Raw genomic sequence first — 20,915 nt, forward strand, 5'->3', positions numbered from 1 at the left:
AAGACTGATAATAGTTTTGAGTTGGAACGCGCATGCTCCCTACATGTAGTAGGGAGTCCCTACAATGCAACTTGGCGGTGCCAACGTAGCCCGTTGCTCACAAGCAAGTCAAGGGGGACAGTCCACCCTGGATCGTTTCACCAGGTCACCAAGGCACCTCGTCCTTCTGATGGATACCAAAGTGCCAGCAAACCGAATAGCGCTGACTAGTAAAGCGTTTCAAGTCAAGCACGGCTTTCAGTGAGCTACTTTTCCGACCCCACCATTGAACACCGACCGCAATAGCGAAAGAAAGCTGGAGGATGTCAGCGGCCGCGCTGACAAGCAGCAGGAACCCCGAGCTCGCCGACGACGTGCAGACTGCACCACTGCACTGCAGTGGCCGGAGGCGATCGCGATCGCTCTACACCCCAACTTCCGTGTAAACAGCTTGAAGACTGTATGGACATGGTAGCAAATTAGCTAAAGCATTGCATCTGTACTACTACTACTAACCACTTAGCAGTACTATAAGCAGGGATTGACAGTAGTTTGTTTTAACGTACTATCCCGCTGATACCAATATTAAAATGATGCTCAAAATACTATAGTAGCTAGTATTTTGGAACGAGGAGCCGGCTAATAGAACTGCATTAACTACTCCTTTGGCCGGGCGCTGTCCGCTGTCCCCCCATCGGAACTGGTGATGAATCGGTAGTTTTAAGGTCAGCTTGATGTTGACTGACGAGAATGATGGAGGCTGGCGACCGGTTTTTCATTTGGGATTCTCAGCGATTCTCAATTGTGAATCGCTCGCGCTCCGGGCAGATGCTGCAGGAGATGCCCATGGCGCGTACATTATCGAGGTACCTTTTGATAATTTGACCTATGTCTTCTCATGCGAGCAAAATCGTGCTCAGGCTTACTTTTCAATTAGGGACTCCGGCTACGCACAATCGACGAGTAAGCGCACCCGATGAAGTGACTTTCATGATTCTAACCAATGTTATCATGCACCTATCCCAGCCTTCGCGAAGCCCTAGTTAATGCTGACTACTGTCACGCACTTGAAGAAATTAAGCGGCGTGTGTCAATATTCCGGCTCCCAAATGAGGTTTGGCCACATTCCCATTTAGTACAGATGGAGATTTACGACGTGCAGGGCCACTGATCCAACCGTCGTACACGACATTGTTACACTGGCTTTGCTCGTGTCAGTCCCGCATACAGCAAACCCCGATCCCCTGAAGTGGTCAAGATTGCTTTGGTGGCGTGAGCTTAATTTCCCCTTCGATGGAATGATCCCCATGTTACACAGCTTATATGGGGAGCCACTTAGAGCGGCAACTGCATAATATGTATCAATTGGACGGGTCTAAAGTGGCTTCAGGAATCGACCAATGCTTCTCAACTGGATGGTTTAACTTTGAATAAGAACCAGCACCTCATGTTTGCAAACGAAGAGTTTTTGCCCGAAGAATCCAACTGTGTGTAGCGTGCAGCGACAGAGATGTAGAGATCGATCATCGAAATTACTAGGAAGTACTAAAATATTATGCATCAATAGTACTGTAGTAGTCGAGATCCTAGACTCGACGATACTACTACAATAGTATACTATTGTTTTCTACTAGTATATGGCTATAGTAAGTAATTCAGAAGAAAATCGTGCTACTGTCAATCCCTGACTATATTACCAAACCAGATGCTGGTTCCCATCGTGCTGGTAACAGCCGAGTCTGTAGAGGCGGAGCAAATGTTGCAGCCGGAAGGGCCAGTCCATCGCTATCGCGCCTCCGACACCACCCCACGAGAGCGGACGGCACCTCGCGCCCTGCATTTCCCTTCCGCGGCCTCAGCGTTCTGTACGTACCGTAACGGCGGAGGCGCGCGAGCTTCCTATCGTTCGTGCCGTCGAGAGGCAGGCCCCGCCCCGCGTCGCACAAGCGAAAAGCGCGCGCGAGGACGCACCACAGGCATCCAGAAGCAGGCACACGACAGGGTATTCACAGGCTCAGAGACAGCGAGGGGAAGCGAAGCAGCGCGGCAGGCAGGCAGGAAGGCAGGCGGGGGAGGAGCATATTTACTAGCAGCAGGCCACTAGGGTAACTTATTTTCCACAGCATGGAGCGAAGGCGGAGATGGAACGCAAGGAGACGCGCGACCGGCCTCGCAGTGGTCGTCGCGCTCGCCATCGCGCTCTGCTCGACGGGACTAGCGACAGCGCTGCAGGTCGTGGACTCCAGGCAACTCGAGGCGAGCGTCCGTCTCGCCTCCAGCGATAGCGGCGGCACCGACGACAGCGTCGGCGCCGACTCTAGTTCCAGTAGTAAGTCAGATTCGGCCAGCTCCACTTCGACGCCCACGTCAACGCCCAGCACGACAACCAAGACGCCGGAGACTAAACCACCCGAGTGGACGCCCGCGCCGAACGCGCAGACAGGATCGACAACGCATGATAGCAGTTCAACCACAGACTCGCCAGCAACAACAACACCAGCAACGACAGACCCAGCTACAACAGCGCCAGCGACAACCGCGCCAGCAACGACAACGTCAGAGAATACCAGCACAAAAAGTAGCGCATTCGGATCTAATACAGGTACAGGGGCAACCGACACGCACAGCCCAACGACGCAAACGCCAGAGAGCACGACGAACACGCCGATCTCGACGACTCGCACGCCGGAGAGCACGACGGCGACGCCATGGGGGAACATGCCTGTGCCAGGAACGGGCTCGTCCTCTTCCGGCTCGTCCTCTTCGGGTTCGAGCAAGGAATCGAGCTCTAGCTCCAGCTCTGGCTCTAGCTACACGCCGAGCTCGACGACGCGTACACCGGAGAGCACGACGGCGACGCCATGGGGGAACACGCCTGTGCCAGGAACGGGCTCGTCCTCTTCCGGCTCGTCCTCTTCGGGTTCGAGCAAGGAATCGAGCTCTAGCTCCAGCTCTGGCTCTAGCTACACGCCGAGCTCGACGACGCGTACACCGGAGAGCACGACGGCGACGCCATGGGGGAACACGCCTGTGCCAGGAACGGGCTCGTCCTCTTCCGGCTCGTCCTCTTCGGGTTCGAGCAAGGAATCGAGCTCTAGCTCCAGCTCTGGCTCTAGCTACACGCCGAGCTCGACGACGCGTACACCGGAGAGCACGACGGCGACGCCATGGGGGAACACGCCTGTGCCAGGAACGGGCTCGTCCTCTTCCGGCTCGTCCTCTTCGGGTTCGAGCAAGGAATCGAGCTCTAGCTCCAGCTCTGGCTCTAGCTACACGCCGAGCTCGACGACGCGTACACCGGAGAGCACGACGGCGACGCCATGGGGGAACACGCCTGTGCCAGGAACGGGCTCGTCCTCTTCCGGCTCGTCCTCTTCGGGTTCGAGCAAGGAATCGAGCTCTAGCTCCAGCTCTGGCTCTAGCTACACGCCGAGCTCGACGACGCGTACACCGGAGAGCACGACGGCGACGCCATGGGGGAACACGCCTGTGCCAGGAACGGGCTCGTCCTCTTCCGGCTCGTCCTCTTCGGGTTCGAGCAAGGAATCGAGCTCTAGCTCCAGCTCTGGCTCTAGCTACACGCCGAGCTCGACGACGCGTACACCGGAGAGCACGACGGCGACGCCATGGGGGAACACGCCTGTGCCAGGAACGGGCTCGTCCTCTTCCGGCTCGTCCTCTTCGGGTTCGAGCAAGGAATCGAGCTCTAGCTCCAGCTCTGGCTCTAGCTACACGCCGAGCTCGACGACGCGTACACCGGAGAGCACGACGGCGACGCCATGGGGGAACACGCCTGTGCCAGGAACGGGCTCGTCCTCTTCGGGATCAAGTACGGGGTCTTCCTCGCTTGGAATTACAAGGACACTTTCACCTCTAGACTCAGAATCAAGATCATCGTCTGGAGTTCAAGAACAAACGACGATGGAACCTCCTACATCGTCGGCCTCTGGCTCTAGCGAGGGACCGAGCACTGGATCGATCACGGACTCGAGCGCTGAGTCGAGTACGGAGTCGAGCTCCGAGTCTGGCGCGGGCACTCCGGCGCAGACGAACGCGCCGACTGAGGCCCCGACTACCGGGTCGAGCACGGGACCGAGCACTGGATCGACCACGGACGCGCCGGTGTGGACACCAACGCAGCCTCCTACGGCGTCGGCCTCTGGCTCTAGCGAGGGACCGAGCACTGGATCGACCACGGACTCGAGCGCTGAGTCGAGTACGGAGTCGAACTCCGAGTCTGGCGCGGGCGCTCCGGCGCAGACGAACGCGCCGACTGAGGCCCCGACTACCGGGTCGAGCACGGGACCGAGCACTGGATCGACCACGGACGCGCCGGTGTGGACACCAACGCAGCCTCCTACGGCGTCGGCCTCTGGCTCTAGCGAGGGACCGAGCACTGGATCGACCACGGACTCGAGCGCTGAGTCAAGCACGGAGTCGAGCTCCGAGTCTGGCGCGGGCACTCCGGCGCAGACGAACGCGCCGACTGAGGCCCCGACTACCGGGTCGAGCACGGGACCGAGCACTGGATCGACCACGGACGCGCCGGTGTGGACACCAACGCAGCCTCCTACGGCGTCGGCCTCTGGCTCTAGCGAGGGACCGAGCACTGGATCGACCACGGACTCGAGCGCTGAGTCGAGCACGGAGTCGAGCTCCGAGTCTGGCGCGGGCGCTCCGGCGCAGACGAACGCGCCGACTGAGGCCCCGACTACCGGGTCGAGCACGGGACCGAGCACTGGATCGACCACGGACGCGCCGGTGTGGACACCAACGCAGCCTCCTACGGCGTCGGCCTCTGGCTCTAGCGAGGGACCGAGCACTGGATCGACCACGGACTCGAGCGCTGAGTCGAGCACGGAGTCGAGCTCCGAGTCTGGCGCGGGCACTCCGGCGCAGACGAACGCGCCGACTGAGGCCCCGACTACCGGGTCGAGCACGGGACCGAGCACTGGATCGACCACGGACTCGAGCGCTGAGTCGAGCACGGAGTCGAGCTCCGAGTCTGGCGCGGGCACTCCGGCGCAGACGAACGCGCCGACTGAGGCCCCGACTACCGGGTCGAGCACGGGACCGAGCACTGGATCGACCACGGACGCGCCGGTGTGGACACCAACGCAGCCTCCTACGGCGTCGGCCTCTGGCTCTAGCGAGGGACCGAGCACTGGATCGACCACGGACTCGAGCGCTGAGTCGAGCACGGAGTCGAGCTCCGAGTCTGGCGCGGGCACTCCGGCGCAGACGAACGCGCCGACTGAGGCCCCGACTACCGGGTCGAGCACGGGACCGAGCACTGGATCGACCACGGACGCGCCGGTGTGGACACCAACGCAGCCTCCTACGGCGTCGGCCTCTGGCTCTAGCGAGGGACCGAGCACTGGATCGACCACGGACTCGAGCGCTGAGTCGAGCACGGAGTCGAGCTCCGAGTCTGGCGCGGGCACTCCGGCGCAGACGAACGCGCCGACTGAGGCCCCGACTACCGGGTCGAGCACGGGACCGAGCACTGGATCGACCACGGACGCGCCGGTGTGGACACCAACGCAGCCTCCTACGGCGTCGGCCTCTGGCTCTAGCGAGGGACCGAGCACTGGATCGACCACGGACTCGAGCGCTGAGTCAAGCACGGAGTCGAGCTCCGAGTCTGGCGCGGGCACTCCGGCGCAGACGAACGCGCCGACTGAGGCCCCGACTACCGGGTCGAGCACGGGACCGAGCACTGGATCGACCACGGACGCGCCGGTGTGGACACCAACGCAGCCTCCTACGGCGTCGGCCTCTGGCTCTAGCGAGGGACCGAGCACTGGATCGACCACGGACTCGAGCGCTGAGTCGAGCACGGAGTCGAGCTCCGAGTCTGGCGCGGGCACTCCGGCGCAGACGAACGCGCCGACTGAGGCCCCGACTACCGGGTCGAGCACGGGACCGAGCACTGGATCGACCACGGACGCGCCGGTGTGGACACCAACGCAGCCTCCTACGGCGTCGGCCTCTGGCTCTAGCGAGGGACCGAGCACTGGATCGACCACGGACTCGAGCGCTGAGTCGAGCACGGAGTCGAGCTCCGAGTCTGGCGCGGGCACTCCGGCGCAGACGAACGCGCCGACTGAGGCCCCGACTACCGGGTCGAGCACGGGACCGAGCACTGGATCGACCACGGACGCGCCGGTGTGGACACCAACGCAGCCTCCTACGGCGTCGGCCTCTGGCTCTAGCGAGGGACCGAGCACTGGATCGACCACGGACTCGAGCGCTGAGTCGAGCACGGAGTCGAGCTCCGAGTCTGGCGCGGGCACTCCGGCGCAGACGAACGCGCCGACTGAGGCCCCGACTACCGGGTCGAGCACGGGACCGAGCACTGGATCGACCACGGACGCGCCGGTGTGGACACCAACGCAGCCTCCTACGGCGTCGGCCTCTGGCTCTAGCGAGGGACCGAGCACTGGATCGACCACGGACTCGAGCGCTGAGTCGAGCACGGAGTCGAGCTCCGAGTCTGGCGCGGGCACTCCGGCGCAGACGAACGCGCCGACTGAGGCCCCGACTACCGGGTCGAGCACGGGACCGAGCACTGGATCGACCACGGACGCGCCGGTGTGGACACCAACGGAATCGGCAAGCACTTGGAGTCCTTCTACGGATGCGCCCTCGTCTCATTTTGGAGTTGATCCCATTACTAAAACCCCGTTGATTCCTACTGAGGACCCGATGACATGGACGCCAGGCACAGTAACCCCTGCGGAACCGGCGACGAGCTTATCAAGGTCTGGTTCGAACACCGATGATGTTCAGACTGAAGCTCCTGCTACAACTCCCTTTGCTCCGACTTTACCCCCTACGACGGAGACGTCGGTGGCTGGATCGAATGCGAACGCTCCCGAGCGGACTGAAGGCCCAACGGAAGCTCCTGCTACTTGGACTCCTACGACGGAGGCTCCTACGGAACTCCCTACGACAGTACCATCTTCAGGTTCGAATACCAATGCGCCAACATGGACGCCCGGCACGGTAACTCCTGCAGAGCCGGTGGCAAGTAGTTCTGGTTCGAACACGGATGATATTCTGACGGAAGCCCCTGCTACTTGGATTCCTACCACGGAGGCTCCCACGCGACTCCCAACGACAGCGCCATCTGCGGATTCGAGTTCTAATGCGCCTGTGGGGACCGAAGCCCCGACCGATGTGCCGACGTCGACCCCGACGACGGAAACCCCTGAAACATCGGATTCGGGCTCAATTGCGAACGCTCAAATGCCGACACAAGTTCCAACGGACTCTCCTACGACCTGGACACCTACAACGGAGGCTCCTACGTCGATGTCAACGTCGGGTTTAGATGAGGAACCCATCGCGCCAGTAGCGACCACTGCACTTCCAGTGCCAGCAACATCAGCTCCGACTCCGGAGCCAACGCCATGGAGCCCGTCGCCCATTCCACGTGAACCCACGACGACTAGTCCAACCCCGTCCGATTCCTCAGGGTCTGATAGTTCCGCGTCGTCATCAGGGTTTTCCACCTTGCCAAGCTCGTCATCTTCTGAATCGGTGGAGTCCGCCTCATCTTCTTCAGACGACACGACATTTAGTCCGCCCCCAGTGACGAGTACTCCACAGACAGAGGCCCCGACGACCATTCCGACAACTGCGACACCTTCGTCAAGTACCTCATCGACATCGCAAACAAGCTCCGAGGATTCATCATCTGGATCAGCAACGGCAGCCTCCGCTTCGGCTAGCTCGTCGGAGTCTTCTGATACGACATGGAGCCCCCCTCCGGTGACAAATGCGCCGAAGACGACTTCAGCTCCGTCGACTTCAGCACCGGTGACGTCTTCGTCAAGCTCAGGTACAGCAGCTTCGTCGGGATCAACTGACTCGTCCGAGCCTGGTACAGATGCGGCCTCATCCGATTCTTCCGAGTCTTCCGATGACAGTACGCCGAGTCCCGCACCTGTGACTAGAGCTCCTGCGGTAACGACGGACTCGACTGAAGCCTCCGACGAAGGAAACGACGTTTCTCAGACGGACCAAATTTCCTCCGACGAATACGAGTCAGGTTCATCGAGCTCGTCGACGCCAAGTCCGGCGCCCGTGACAAGATCTCCTTCGTCGGGTATCTTGACGATGCCTCCATCTTCTGCTTCGTCGGAGTCGATGGGGACAGTGATCCCTGCTGATACTTCAGACATCGACAATTCAGCTGCAGAGGCAATTGGTAAGCAGACCGATTCTGGCAGCAGCGACGAAGAGGACCAGATGGCACTTGACAACAACAACTTGATTCTGTTGGGTGATACGGGCTCCAAGATCATCTACACGGATGGAAGCACGGTTACGACGTTTGACAAGTTCACTCGTGGCCAAGATCTGAAGGCGCTTGAAGGCGGCAGCGGTGGATTCAGCGACGTCGTCGTTGGTGGCAGCAACCGCTCGAACCTTCCTCCTGGTGCGTCAATCTCGTTGTCTTCTACCGCACAGGAGGTGCAAAACGCGCTCCTCTATGCGAGTTATGCGCTTGGTATCGTGTCTACAGTGCTGCTAGTGTTCTTCCACGTTTTGGCTCTCCAGCGCCCGCCGTGGCTGGGTGGACCTTCCGAATCAGGCAGCCAAGATGGAGGCAACGGGCGTTCTACCATGGGCTGGCTGACGCCGAACGTATGGGAGCTTGCCGTCGTGGTGGGCTACATCCAGCATGTGAACTCCATTTCGATGCTGGAGCTCACGAAGGCCCCTCAAATCGTGTTGGACTTTACGGACTCGTTCTCCTTCGCGAACATGCACCTTTCGTCGGTGACTACGACCGCCGTCTCCGATGCCTCGCGTAGGCTGCAGCTTATCATCCTGACGGGCATTGTGGCGTTTTCGGACCGTATCGGTATCGACGAGGACCAGGCGCTGATGACCGCGTTCTTCTTCTTCCTGGCCGTCGTTGCAGTTGTGGTTGTGCTCTTTGCTATTGCTGCCGGTTTTGCATACTACCGTCACCGTATGTCTGCTGATACCTGGTCAGCATTCTGGCCAACGTCGCTGCGCAACAGCTTTGCAATGTACGTGATTGGTTTGGGTGTGGCACTGTGGGTGATCAGTGTTTTCCCACTCGTGGCAATGTCTTCGTACGAGTTGGTCATGGAGCTGCAATACCGGGTTGGCGTCGGTCTTGCTGTGGCGCTCTTTTCCTTGTGGGCCGTTGTGGTCGGTGGGTTGTGCTATGCTTTCGTGAGTGTGCGAGCAATCCCGATCAACGACGCTTTCCGGTTCAAGCACTTCGCTGTGTGGGGATCGCTCTACGGCGAGTCGAAGATGGCTTTCCGCTACTTCTTCGTGGTGACTGTGGGCTGTCAGATGCTTCTTGGTATCCTCACTGGCGCTGTGTCAGGCGTCCCGACGCAGTTGGTATCGCTGATGGTGACTCATTTGCTGTTTATCGTCGTGGTGCTCATCGTCCGCCCGTTTGCTGCTCGCTGGGTGCTGGGCGTGGTGGTGGGTCTGCGCGTCGTGGCGATTGTGAACTTGCTGTGCGGCTTCGCGTTCCTCACGTCGAGCGAACTGAGCACGCACTGGCGCGCTATCGTGGCGCAGGGCTTCGTGATCTTCAACTCGATCGTCTTCTTCCTGTTTTTCGCGCGCTACGTGGCGATGTTCGTGTTGGCGCTGAAGCGCTGGTCGGGCTTCACTCGTCGCGAGAGCTTCCTGGACTCGCGAGCGGGCTACGACATGGAGAATCAGACCGACTCGCGCAGCGACCACAACCCCATGTTCATGACGTACGATGTGCGTCAGCACCGGCAATACAACGACGGCGGCAGGTTCATCGCTTCGGGAGCAGGGTTTGCGCCTTCCAGAGGCCCACGATCCGGGCATTCGTCTGGGTTTTCGTCGGGGTATTCAGGGTCTGAGTACTCGTCTGACCGGTATGCATCCACACCCGCGTATTCTTCGGGACACTCGTCAGGACAGCGATCTGCGCCCACACCGTCCGGATCTTCTGTCGTCGGGCTCGCGTGCCCATGGGCAGTCACGTGAGGCCCGCTTCTAAGGAAACTCGGAAGTGCAGTTTTGAAAACTATCTGTGTCCATGTTTGTCAATAGGCTTAGAGATATGCATGTGACAAATTTGCAAATAAGTTTATTAGTTAGTTAGTCATAACAAGGTGGCGCGGCTCAGTCGCGCCACGGCTTCATCCACGTCTCCTTCATCTTGATCTTGAGGCGGCTGAGGCTTCATTTCTTCCAAGTCTGGATCCTCATCATCTCCGCCGTCAAAAGAACAGCATCCGTTGGAGGTGGCAGGGGACACAGGAGGCAGCGAGTGGTTGCGCAGGAAATGACGACATACTGCTTGCAACTGCACGGCATTGGCCCGGTCGGCTGCTTCTGCAATAGCCTCGACGCTTCCGATACGCACAGCGTACTGTAGAGTTCGCTCACAGCGTTGCTTGAGGTGGTCAAGCATGAATTGGTCTGCGGCCACAAGCAGCTCCAGCAGCGACTCCAGCTCCATCTCCAGCCCCACATCGAACGCTTCGGCCCGCTCAGCTTCACGACGGCGAGCCTCTTCGATTTCGTTGAGGCCATCAGCCGACTGTGGACACGCCGCTACGCTGTTGCTGACAAAGTCTAGCTCGCGATCCACTGTTTGTGTTGTCGAAAACAGAGCAAAGGCATCATCGTGTGTTTCGATGTGCCCGGTGTAGAGATACTCGAGCAGCAGCACGAAGACTTCATACCGCACATCTGGAACTGTAATTTGCGATTCTCGAGCCTCGCGGAAGCCAGAAGAGAACATCCCTCGGAAGCGCTCACTCAGCGCTGACAGAATGAGTTTGTGTGCGTATACCACGCGCCCTTCGACAAGCTGTTCAATGCAAAAAGGTGTGAGATCCAATGAATCGGTCAACGCTTCCATCCAGCCAAAGAAACATGCACGGTAAACGAGAGCGTGCAACGTACGAATGAAATATCAGCAAACTCCTCGCAGTCAACGTATTGTGCGAGTGCGTGACGCAGCATTCTCGCCGGCGACGGCAACGATACAGAAGCGCGAGGTGGTGGATCCGTGTCTAGTGTGAAACAGTCATTTAGGTATTCAGCGCCGCAGGAGCCCCCGAAGATCACGAGCATGCGGTCCACGACGGTGCACGTGTGGCCAGCCCGTCGCCCAGGCCCCCTCCCTACCACTAACAGAGGTTCTTCTCTTTTGGGGATCATCTCCACGTCAGTAAACTCGCACATGTCGTTCGGGTTCGCTGAGTCGCAGGAATCGTTCGCCAAGTCTTGTGCCACCATCATGGCTTCCCGGTCGCTGTGAGCGTCTTCGAACTCCTCGTCACTGTCCAGGTCCTCGTCGAACTCTCCGGCATCGTTGCCAGACCAGCTCCCGTCCTGCTGGTCGTCGTCTTCGTAGATATCCCATCGCGGCTGGGAGCGAGCCCTGCTGCGACTGGATCGGTAGCTCTGTCTCCACTTCTGCCGCTGCTCGTCCGGGGTCTCGGCCGAGACGACGGCCACCGTCTCCACCCACTGGTGTCGGCGCGGGTCGTACACGTGAAGGTCGTCGTAGCACTTGGCCGACGGCCCGGAGCCTCCGAACACGAAGAGGCGGTCTCGATGGCGGGCCATGGTCATGCCAGCTCGGGGCAGCGGCGGGGCCACGTAGTGCCTCGTGTCCACGCTGAACTCGTCGTCGACGGCCGACCAGACCATGCTCTGCGTGTCCAGGACATGGACGTCGTTGAGTCTCTGGCGGCCGTCCCAGCCGCCGAACACGAGCAGGTCGTCCCCCACGAGCGCCGAGCTGTGGTTGGCCCGCGGGGCCGGCGCGCGGCCGCGGGTCCGCACGGTCGTCCAGGTCATGGCGTCGATCTGCAGCGCGTGCAGGTCGTTCAGGTACTCGCGGCCGTCGCCGCCGCGGAAGACCAGGATGCTGCGCAGGCGCGCCACGTAGTCGGCCGTGTGCATGTTGCACGGGCCCAGCGCCGCCGTGAGCGCCGGCTGCTCCCACGTGAGCGAGTCCAGGTGCAGGACGTGCAGGTCGGCCGCGGCCAACGGGCCGCTGCCCAGCCAGCCGCCCAGCACGAACAGCTTGCGCTCCGCCAGCGTCGCCGTGTGGCCGTTGCGGCCCGCCGGCGCTTGGCCGCGCGTCTCGTGCGACAGCTCGCGCCAGGCGCGCCGACTCACGTCCAGCAGGTACAGCGCGTTGTGGTTGCGCCGCCCGTCGTAGCCGCCGAACACCAGCAGCTCGTGCGCGGACACCGCCGTGGCCGTGTGGTTCTTGACGGCTGGCGCGCCCGCAGCGGAGCGCAGCGGCTCCCAGCGCAGCACCATCGCGCGTGCTGCAGCTGCAAGGTCGGTCGAAGCTTCCGAGCGAAGAACTCGGTCCCAGTAATTTAATCTCGAAACAAGCCTAATTTCTGAAAACAAAAGTGAAATTTCACGTTTCATTTTTGTCAAACAACGGGTCGAGGTGCGCGATAATAATTTTAAGGGGGAAATCTCTAACACATGCCTATTTCGACGAAGTATTTGCAAAGCATGCAGTCAGTTTCAAAACATGCTTAGGTACACTGTACCATTACCCGACACAATGCAGCCTCATGCACGCTGTCACGGTGCACAAGGGGCAGCTCACGTGTAGGGCTCCAGTGCGGAGCTCAGTATTATGAAGCTTACATGATCTCTGTGTTTTGGAGGTGCCAATGCAGTGGTGCGCGCCCGCACGCGCCTCACCAGATTATCGGTTGCAAAGCTCGCCCTTTATTAGCCTCGCCTGCAACCCGCGCTAATATAGTTCCTGCCCTGTGTCTCCACATGCCCCTCTCGCTCCATATTCACAGCGCTGTTATTGATGCTAGATTTTAGACGAGTTTTAGTGATTCACAACACCCAAGACTACATCTAGTTTACCTAAACTAGATGTAGTACCTAAAATTTTAGGGTATGCTCTTCAACTTGCTAAAACTCTGGGACTTACTCAATACATCGGCATTTGAGGATGCCTGCATGTTCGGAAACATGTTTGTTTGTAGTTGACCACAAATGTAAGTGGCATCAACCCTCAATGCCAGAACAAAACTAATCAAGAAGGACACGTTTGTTTTAATTTTTGCATCCCTTCGTTGCTCACTAAGAAATGAATTCAATATGATCGTTTTATATTACTTGGGTAAGTGACGTTTGCAGACGTATCGACCTCCTTACACTCTGTCATGGCCTCCTAAATCGACTTCCACTCACGAACACTGCTTATCCGTCGAATGCTTTCTCCAAGCTCATAGAATACAACGCTACCGTAGAGGTATCCGCATCAAAGAGAACGATAATTGATACATGAAACACGAGTAAGCACTGCGTGTACCTTACATACGATCTATAGTTGCTTACACTAACATACGTAGCACTTGTAAGGAGGCCGACGACACGGCGAAGGACGAGACGGTGGGCGCGGCAACCATGCTGTACGACGGCGTTGAAGTAGACGGCAGCGTGGGACGTGAATCCGGCTGGCATTGTGTCGGCAGGATCTACTGAGGGATCTACTGGATCTTCGGGTCCTCTGGACTCCGCGATCCCCACGACGGATCTCACTTTGGGTTTTGACGGCCAGCGAGCAGGCCCGAGGAACGCGCGTTTGGCAGCAAGCGCAACAAGCGGTGAACGGACGAACGACAGGTGGACGAACGGCGGTGGACACTAACGACGACCTCGGTGGACGGCTGCGGCGTGAACGACAACAGAGTGACGAACAGGAAGCACGTGGCTTCCGAGTTCTTCGACGGCTGCGACGAGTAGGGCAGGCGCGTGTGGGCGTACGCCCGAGTGGCTAGAGGAGCGACTACGGAACTGAGTCGTGCGCGTTCGACGTAGACGTGTATTTGTAGTTTAGTCGGTGGTTGACACCGCGCTAGTTCATCTAAATAAAGTAGATGTTGCTGCCAGTCGGGCACGCACCGGCGCAGTGTCTTACGCTTAGACACTGTCGGCCATCCGGACTTTCGACCGCATCAGCACGGTCGCGACCAAACCCCAAGCGTGTGGGGCACCAAACACGTTGCACACTTGTAATCGCTGGTGTTTGCTGTAATGGCAACGTATGTTAACACTACCTACCTACCCACCTACCTGAGTTGATTCCGCAGCGTAAATATGGCTGGCCACACTGAGCTGACGTACGAAGTTCTCGTGCGCTTAAGCTGACAGAATCCAGTTAAATGGCGGGATGACAGCTCTCACCCTCCACATTACACGGTACAGTGTACCTAAGCATGTTTTGAAACTGCCAGCATGTTTTAGAGATTCCCCAATTTTAAGGTGTGAAATTGGGAACTCCATTTCCGGACAGCCCGTACCTTGTGTATTTACACAGGTTGGTTGTGCAACCCTGTGTATTTACACAGGTTGGTTGTGCAACCCTGTGTATTTGTACAGGCTAGGTGTAAATATACAACGTTAGATTACGGAATTCATTTCGTTATTTTTCCTCATTTCCTCATTTCCATGAAATCGAAGCGACGCGATCCCATTCATTTCGCGATTGCCCGCGCCCCCCTGAGCCATGGTGGTATTCCACGTGAAGCGCGGCGACCGCAGCGAGTTTCTGTTCGAGGCGTCGGTGTCCACCAGCAATGGCGAGCTGATCCGGTCGCTGTGTCGCCTGCAGAACCTGCGCCTGCGTCTGGCGGCGCTGGCTGAGGCGCTGGAAGGTTTGGGGCGGTACGGCGTGGCCAAGCCCCCGCAAGAGCAGGGGCTGGACGCGTACCAAGAGGGCGCCGCCACCAAGCAACGCGGCGAGTTCTACGAGGCAGACCCGCTGGGCCACCGCACGGGCGAAGGCGTGAGTCCGCAGCTGCGGGACGTGCTGGCGCGGGTAGCCGCGGACGCCAAGACGATGCTGGACAGCAAGACGCAAGTGGCGCGTCGCGTCTGCGTCCAGGAGAGTGAGCTGCTGGAGAAGCTGCAGAACATCCGCGGAGCTGTGGCAATGGCGTTCCCCATGGGACTGCCGGCTCACGACCCCGTGAAGCTCATGCTGGACGCCGAGAGCACGGAGGAGGCGCTGGCAGACTCGTCGGCCGTGCTCGAGGTCTTGCCGGAAGACACGGCGGAGCTCTGGTGGGCTGGCAAGCAGTTCTTCCGGGACCAGCACGTGCGCGACCTGGCGGGCAAGAATGAGAAGTCAACGCTCATTGTCAAGCTGCAGAAGAAGGGCGGTGGCGCTCCGAGTCGCGAGCCGGGAGTGAGTGAGGACGAGCGCAAGGCAATGATGGCCTTCTACTTCAAGAAGCAGCAGGAGCTGCAGCAGGCGGCGGAGGATGACGCCGAGGATTACATGACATCGTCCTGGGCGGATCCCAAGGCGCTCAAGAACTCGCTGCGCGGCACTGGTAACATTCGACCCTTTTGATGCGGTAACGGCACGAGCCCAGGAACCGGTAACAATACAAAGAAACAAAGCAAGTTCAAGCATTTACTTTGATGGTTGGCTCGGTTGATCAATGACTGATAACATACTACGCATTACTGTAGTGTAAAAGGCAAGCAATTTCATTTAGTGCTGAAGGATATTGGTGTTAGCCGATTTTTATCATGCCATAGCCTAGACTCGTTACCTATTCTAGCCTAAACCGCTTTCAGCCGAGCTTAAAGCTGGAGTTCCCACCAGGGGCACCGAACATGCGCCGAGTGCGCCGCATTTGATTGTCTCCACCGTCTTGGCCTCCCATTCCGTTCGCAAAGTAATCGGAGCTAGTACCTGAGTGGTTGCCGCGGCGAACCACGGCTAAGGCCGTCGGCTGTTGGGACAGCATCTCACGTGAGACTGCGCCGGGTGCAACAGCGAGACGATCGCGTTGCTCCTGAGCAGCCGTGGGCTTGGCATAGTACGACAGTTCAGCAGCTCCCGCATCCGGAGTCTTGATGTCGTTGTTGCTGCTGCTGTGCTCGGGCACCTCACGGTGCGGGTTAAACCGACGTGACTTGCGCTCATCGAGGTACGACGGCTGGTTACCGTCGCCACCGCCACCGAAAATTAACGAGCCCATAGTCGAGCTACCACCTGGCGGCTTACACAACCGCGTTGAAGACCTATCTGATAGGAAGTTGTTGTTGTTGTTGCCTGAAGCGGACGCATCACCAAACCGTTGCGACATGGTGGTGCCAGGTAGCGCTGTTTTCTGCTATGCTTGAGCTGCGTGGGGCCACTTGGTAAATGACAAAACCCAGCGGAGGAGGAAGTCAACAAGGCTGGGATCTATTTGAAGGCAATTCCTTGCTTCGCGTTGCTGTATCCTCCACAGGTATGTATTTATATATTCAGGCAGAAGCTCAAAGCGCTTAATGTAAGTGCAAGGCTCGAAACCATCATTTTTTGGTTTCCTCCATTCATCTTTTCATCGAAGCATCAACGGCGGTAACCACTACGTCGAGATTCGCTTCGAGCGTGATCCACGCTTGAGCTTCGTCTTCGCCGGCTGCGTGAGCGCTCCGAACTCCGTCGATCCTGGCGATGAGAACTTCTACTTCGGCTCCTACTTCTCCGGTGATCCGGTTTGGGCGATCTCCTTCCATAATCATTCGAGCTTCTATCACGTCTGTGCCTCGGCCGCGGATAATCCACTTCCCCAGATTTATCACGCGCCCGCGACCTGGACCTAGGCCGGCGCCCTCGTCCACCTGGCCGATTTCGATTGCGCACTTCCAGCGCATCAGTGTAGTTGCGCCAGTTAACGGGATCGGGGCGTGAGTTATCTTCACGGCTGTTGTTGACTTCATGTTCTTCTTGAAACCCACCGCCAAGAACAAGCTCACGGTCCGTTTCTAGACTGAGTCCCACCATGTGCTTCTGGATCATTTCACGAAATGCTGCCGGCCCAGTCTTAGTGCCGATCTTTCCCCGGTACGAAGCTCGTCGACGCTTGTAGTCGCGCTCAGCCACTTCATCGACAACACCCGTTTTTGTCGGAACTGCCTTAGAAATATTTTTCTGCGCTGAAGACTGATCATTCTTACTGCCAGAACTTGCTTGAATGGCGTTGTTCACCCTGCTACTGTCCAACTGCTGTTTACATACGCATGTCATAGTTAGGAAAACGACTTGTAGATGTACCTCAATACAATAGAATACAGCAACAACGTACAAATACACTGTGTAGCCCGATCTCGACGACCAAAAACTTCCAAAGCGCAAGCACAAAGCTCTTCGAGTCCCGAACGCAACACCAAAAGCAAAATAGCAGTAAGTGATCGAAATTCCCCAATTGTGTACGCATACAGGAGAAAACTCTGCAGCTTACCGTAGTGCTGCCCCCAAGGAACTCGTGCAATTCTAAGGCCAGCAAGTCTGGCTGGCAGAAATCTGGGTGATCCAGCAATCCCGCTACATACTCGACCAGCTCCTCGTCTAGCGGGTCGTCATTAGGAAGTATTCCGGGTCGTTTTAGCTCGGAGTTCAACCACCGGTTCAACGACGACGACGTCACCAATTCGCGCTCACTGTCATTCATCGCAGCAAATGCACGCGGGATGCGTTTCCACTGGCGAACTTGTTCGTAGAAATCCCCCGCAGTGGTTGCAGTTTTCGTGATGGCAGCTATCAGTCCTTCCTCCTGATTAAAGCTAGGTCCTGGCTCCAGCAGACTCTGCAGCTCTCCGTGCTGCTCGCCATCCTCTGCTTCACCTTCCATCGGATCACTCCCACCGTGTCCCAAGGGTGCAGCATGGTCCCCAACACTTCGGCCGTAGTAGAACTGCAACACAGAATCCATTCATGTCAGCTTGGATATCAAACTCACAGCGCTGCTATCGAGCGTACTTCTGCATCATGAACGGGGCGAGGGCGTCGTTCACCGTGACACTTCCTCTATCACCCAGGCACAATATTACGTTAAAAGCGCGCTCCTAGTAAACGCCCCCAAGATACGCACGCCACTGCACGCCCTCACCAAGTGCCTCTCCAGCGACGCTGTCGGCACAAAATGCTCGTGCCTCGGGGCCCCGCAGGACACGAACTCCACTGCAGGCTCGACACTCACGCCCGTTGACTCCAGCAGCGTCTGCAGCGCGCCCGTCACCCGCCCCGCATATGCCGCGAACTCCGCCGCCATGCTTCGAGCCAGTGAATTTGATTGTGCCATTTGCCGCCGCTCTGTCCCAGGCCGCGGATTGGTTGAATCAACCAAAGGCGGCAAACATAGTCGACCAGTCGGAGATGGAGGCCCCCGCCGCCGCCGCGTCCGAGAATGCGCTGCAGGTGCAAGTGCAGGTGCCCGCCTCGCTGCAGACCGCCATTGTGACGGATACGGCGCCCATCGCGGCGCTCCCCATGCCGGAGATGCCCGTGATCACGGCGCCCAAGCTGCCCGAAATGGCGCTGGAAGCCAAACTGCCGGACATTCCGCTCGAGGCGCCGCCCAAGCTGCCCGAGGTGCCCGTGGAGATCCCAGCCAAGCTGGCGGATGAGGCGGCCGAGGCCAGCGAGGAGTCCGCCGCCAAGTCCCCAAAGGAGAAGCGTAAGAACCTCACGGACCAGCAGCGCGTGGCGATCGTGCACTATCTGCTGGCCAACAGCGCCGGCGGCCGACTCAAGCACGGGGACATGAAGGCTGCTGCCACCCACTTCGGGGTGCATCGAGCCACGATCCGGCGGCTGTGGAAGCTCCACACGGCTTCCGGGACGACGGAGGGGCTGGCGGGCAACGTCACCAGCAGGATCAAGGGCCACTCGGGTCGCAAACCCAAGGTGCCCGACGAGGAGCTCAAGATTCGCATCGCGGCGATCCCGGCGGAGCGTCGGATGACGGGGAGAGGACTCTCCACGGCGCTGGGGGTGAGCAACAGTGTCGTGGTGCGACTTATTAAGAGCGGCAAGCTGCGACGCCACCCCAAGAAACTGCACTACATTATGTAGAGAGGTGGCTGGGAATTCAACGAGGCTTGCTGCAAGTTGCTGCTGCGTGCAGTGTAGTTTTCGGGAGGGAGTGGCAGCTAATCTACAGTAGTAAACTCATCTTTATTACACTTTCTTATGGCGTGCATGTACTTCAATGTCTTGCACTGAGCGGCAAGCTGCGACACCACCCCAAGAAACTGCACTATGGATAAATGAAACCAGAGCAGTGAATGCCGTAACACTTGTCAAAATGGTTGTACTAGGAGCTCCATGGAAGAAGTGGTTTGACAGAAGTACAGCTGATTACATGATTTTGACAGCAAGCAGACGTGTTAGAGAGGAACTCAGGCTCTTGGTAGCTCGCCTTCCTCTTGCAGTTTTGCGCCCGGGTCGCCGACGAGTTGAGCAACAACACGGCAAACTACAGTGTCGCAAGTCACGTTGACGACGGTGTGGAGCCGATCAATGAGCCAGTCTGTAGCGATGACGAACGCGAACGCTGCCGGCAAGGCCTCGCTTGGGAACACCGTTTTCCAGACAGTCATAATGAGCACGAGACCCGTGGACGGAACAGGTCCAACGCCGATGGAGCCGACGGCGGACGCCACCCAAATAGCAAGATAATCGGCTGGATCAATCGATACTCCGCTCACCTGCGCCATGAACACAACGGCGATGGGGGTCCCCACAGCTGCGCCATCCATCCCAATAGTGACACCGAGCGACAGCACGAAGCGATACAGTCTGGGGGATACCAGCTTGGTGGCCCCAATGCACTCCATGACAATTGGCAGCGTGGCAGCAGAGGACGCACTTGCCAGCGCAAAAAGCTGCGCTCGAACCATCTTCGCCAACCAGTCGAACGGGTTGGCGTGCCTGACAAACGTGCGGAGCAGCAGCGGATAAAAGACGAGCATGTGCGCCCCCAGGCCGCATACGACGCACAGACAATAGAGGGCGACGCTGCGCAACAGAACGCGGAGGTCCTCGGAGTCCGCGATAGCTGCTGCGAGTAGCGAGCAAATAGCAACTGGCGCGAACTTGATGATCCAGCCAATAAACTCCATAAAGACGTCGTACAGATCGTGGATGACGTCCGTAGCCGCCTGCAGTCGGCCACGAGCATTGCCCCGCGCCAGGATGGCTCCAAACGCCACCGCGAACACGACGATAGAGAGCAGCGTGCCCTCAGCGAATGCCTTGGTGATGTTGCTGGGTACTAGCGCGTCCAGTTGCAGTTGAACCGCATCGGTGAGCGTCAGGTCTTCTAACGCGCCGTCTGCGCGCTCGTACGTGCTGTTGATGTCTCTTTGCAGGAAGAGCGCTGCTGCTTTCCGGTAGCCCTCGTAGCGTTCCTCGGTGCTGCTGTTCAAGTTGGCCACGTCCGCCAGCTCTTCGTCTCGGCGGCAAGTGAGGGTGCCGTCTGCCGTGACTGTGACGTAGCAGCCGCTCTCTTCTCCGCACTGGAGAGCCACAGGCGCCGCTGACTCAGTCACGCCCTTCTCGCCAGTGTTAAACGTTGACCGGAAGAGGATCGCCATGGCCAACCCGATGGCCGCCGCGACGCAGGTCGTAAGCAGGTAGCAGGCCAGCGTCCGCCCGCCGATGCGCTTGGTGTGTTGATGCAGCGACATGTCCGTCATGCCCACGACGAGGCCCGAGAAGACCAAGAGCGGCACGAGGCACTCGAGCGCTCGGATGAAGAGCCGACCCGGGGTGCCGATCCACGTGACGGCTTGGTCTGGGAGGTGGACCGAGTTGAAGATGAGCCCCAGCACGACCCCCACGACGACGCCGACCACGACGCCGCGCAGGCCGCATAGCCACTTTTCGAGCTTGCTGGGCGGACTCGGCGGTTCCTCGTCCTCTGGCTGGCGGCCCGTCTCGACGCTGTTGAACGTGTCGCGCCCGGCCTCGCTGGAAGGGGGCGTCGCTATGCTCTCGTACGACGGCGACTGCTGCACGGGCGGCTGCGTGGCGATGGAGCTCATGGCGTCGACGGAGGATGTGGATGAGTCTCTGAGTCGCGGTAAGTCGGAGAGTGACTCGCTGG

The 20,915-nt window shown here is 58.7% G+C and overlaps 5 protein-coding genes across 5 annotated transcripts; 2 read left to right on the top strand and 3 right to left on the bottom strand.

Annotated features, from left to right (window-relative positions):
- Positions 1-8,388: 8,388 nt before the first annotated feature.
- On the top strand, positions 8,389-9,429 carry PHYSODRAFT_435379 (hypothetical protein; the record flags this gene model as incomplete). Its single annotated transcript, XM_009522150.1, has 4 exons — positions 8,389-8,563; positions 8,597-8,944; positions 8,990-9,133; positions 9,209-9,429. Coding segments are annotated over 4 exons (888 nt in total), but the record flags the coding sequence as incomplete, so codon positions are not given.
- A 1,443-nt stretch (positions 9,430-10,872) lies between these two features.
- Positions 10,873-11,937, bottom strand: PHYSODRAFT_481264 (hypothetical protein; the record flags this gene model as incomplete). Its single annotated transcript, XM_009522151.1, has 1 exon — positions 10,873-11,937. The coding sequence occupies one exon, from the start codon at positions 11,935-11,937 to the stop codon at positions 10,873-10,875; it is 1,065 nt and encodes a 354-aa protein (XP_009520446.1).
- A 2,593-nt stretch (positions 11,938-14,530) lies between these two features.
- On the top strand, positions 14,531-15,379 carry PHYSODRAFT_311776 (hypothetical protein; the record flags this gene model as incomplete). The annotated part of the gene is made up of 1 exon (XM_009522152.1): positions 14,531-15,379. The coding sequence occupies one exon, from the start codon at positions 14,531-14,533 to the stop codon at positions 15,377-15,379; it is 849 nt and encodes a 282-aa protein (XP_009520447.1).
- A 226-nt stretch (positions 15,380-15,605) lies between these two features.
- On the bottom strand, positions 15,606-18,077 carry PHYSODRAFT_311777 (hypothetical protein; the record flags this gene model as incomplete). The annotated part of the gene is made up of 5 exons (XM_009522153.1): positions 15,606-16,063; positions 16,765-17,032; positions 17,112-17,171; positions 17,268-17,596; positions 18,008-18,077. The coding sequence occupies 5 exons, from the start codon at positions 18,075-18,077 to the stop codon at positions 15,606-15,608; spliced, it is 1,185 nt and encodes a 394-aa protein (XP_009520448.1).
- A 1,129-nt stretch (positions 18,078-19,206) lies between these two features.
- On the bottom strand, positions 19,207-20,853 carry PHYSODRAFT_479607 (hypothetical protein; the record flags this gene model as incomplete). The annotated part of the gene is made up of 1 exon (XM_009522154.1): positions 19,207-20,853. One exon carries the CDS (start codon positions 20,851-20,853, stop codon positions 19,207-19,209), a length of 1,647 nt encoding a protein of 548 aa, XP_009520449.1.
- Positions 20,854-20,915: the final 62 nt, after the last annotated feature.

Source organism: Phytophthora sojae (assembly GCF_000149755.1).
Source record: "Phytophthora sojae unplaced genomic scaffold PHYSOscaffold_2, whole genome shotgun sequence".
Lineage (NCBI taxonomy): Eukaryota > Oomycota > Peronosporomycetes > Peronosporales > Peronosporaceae > Phytophthora > Phytophthora sojae.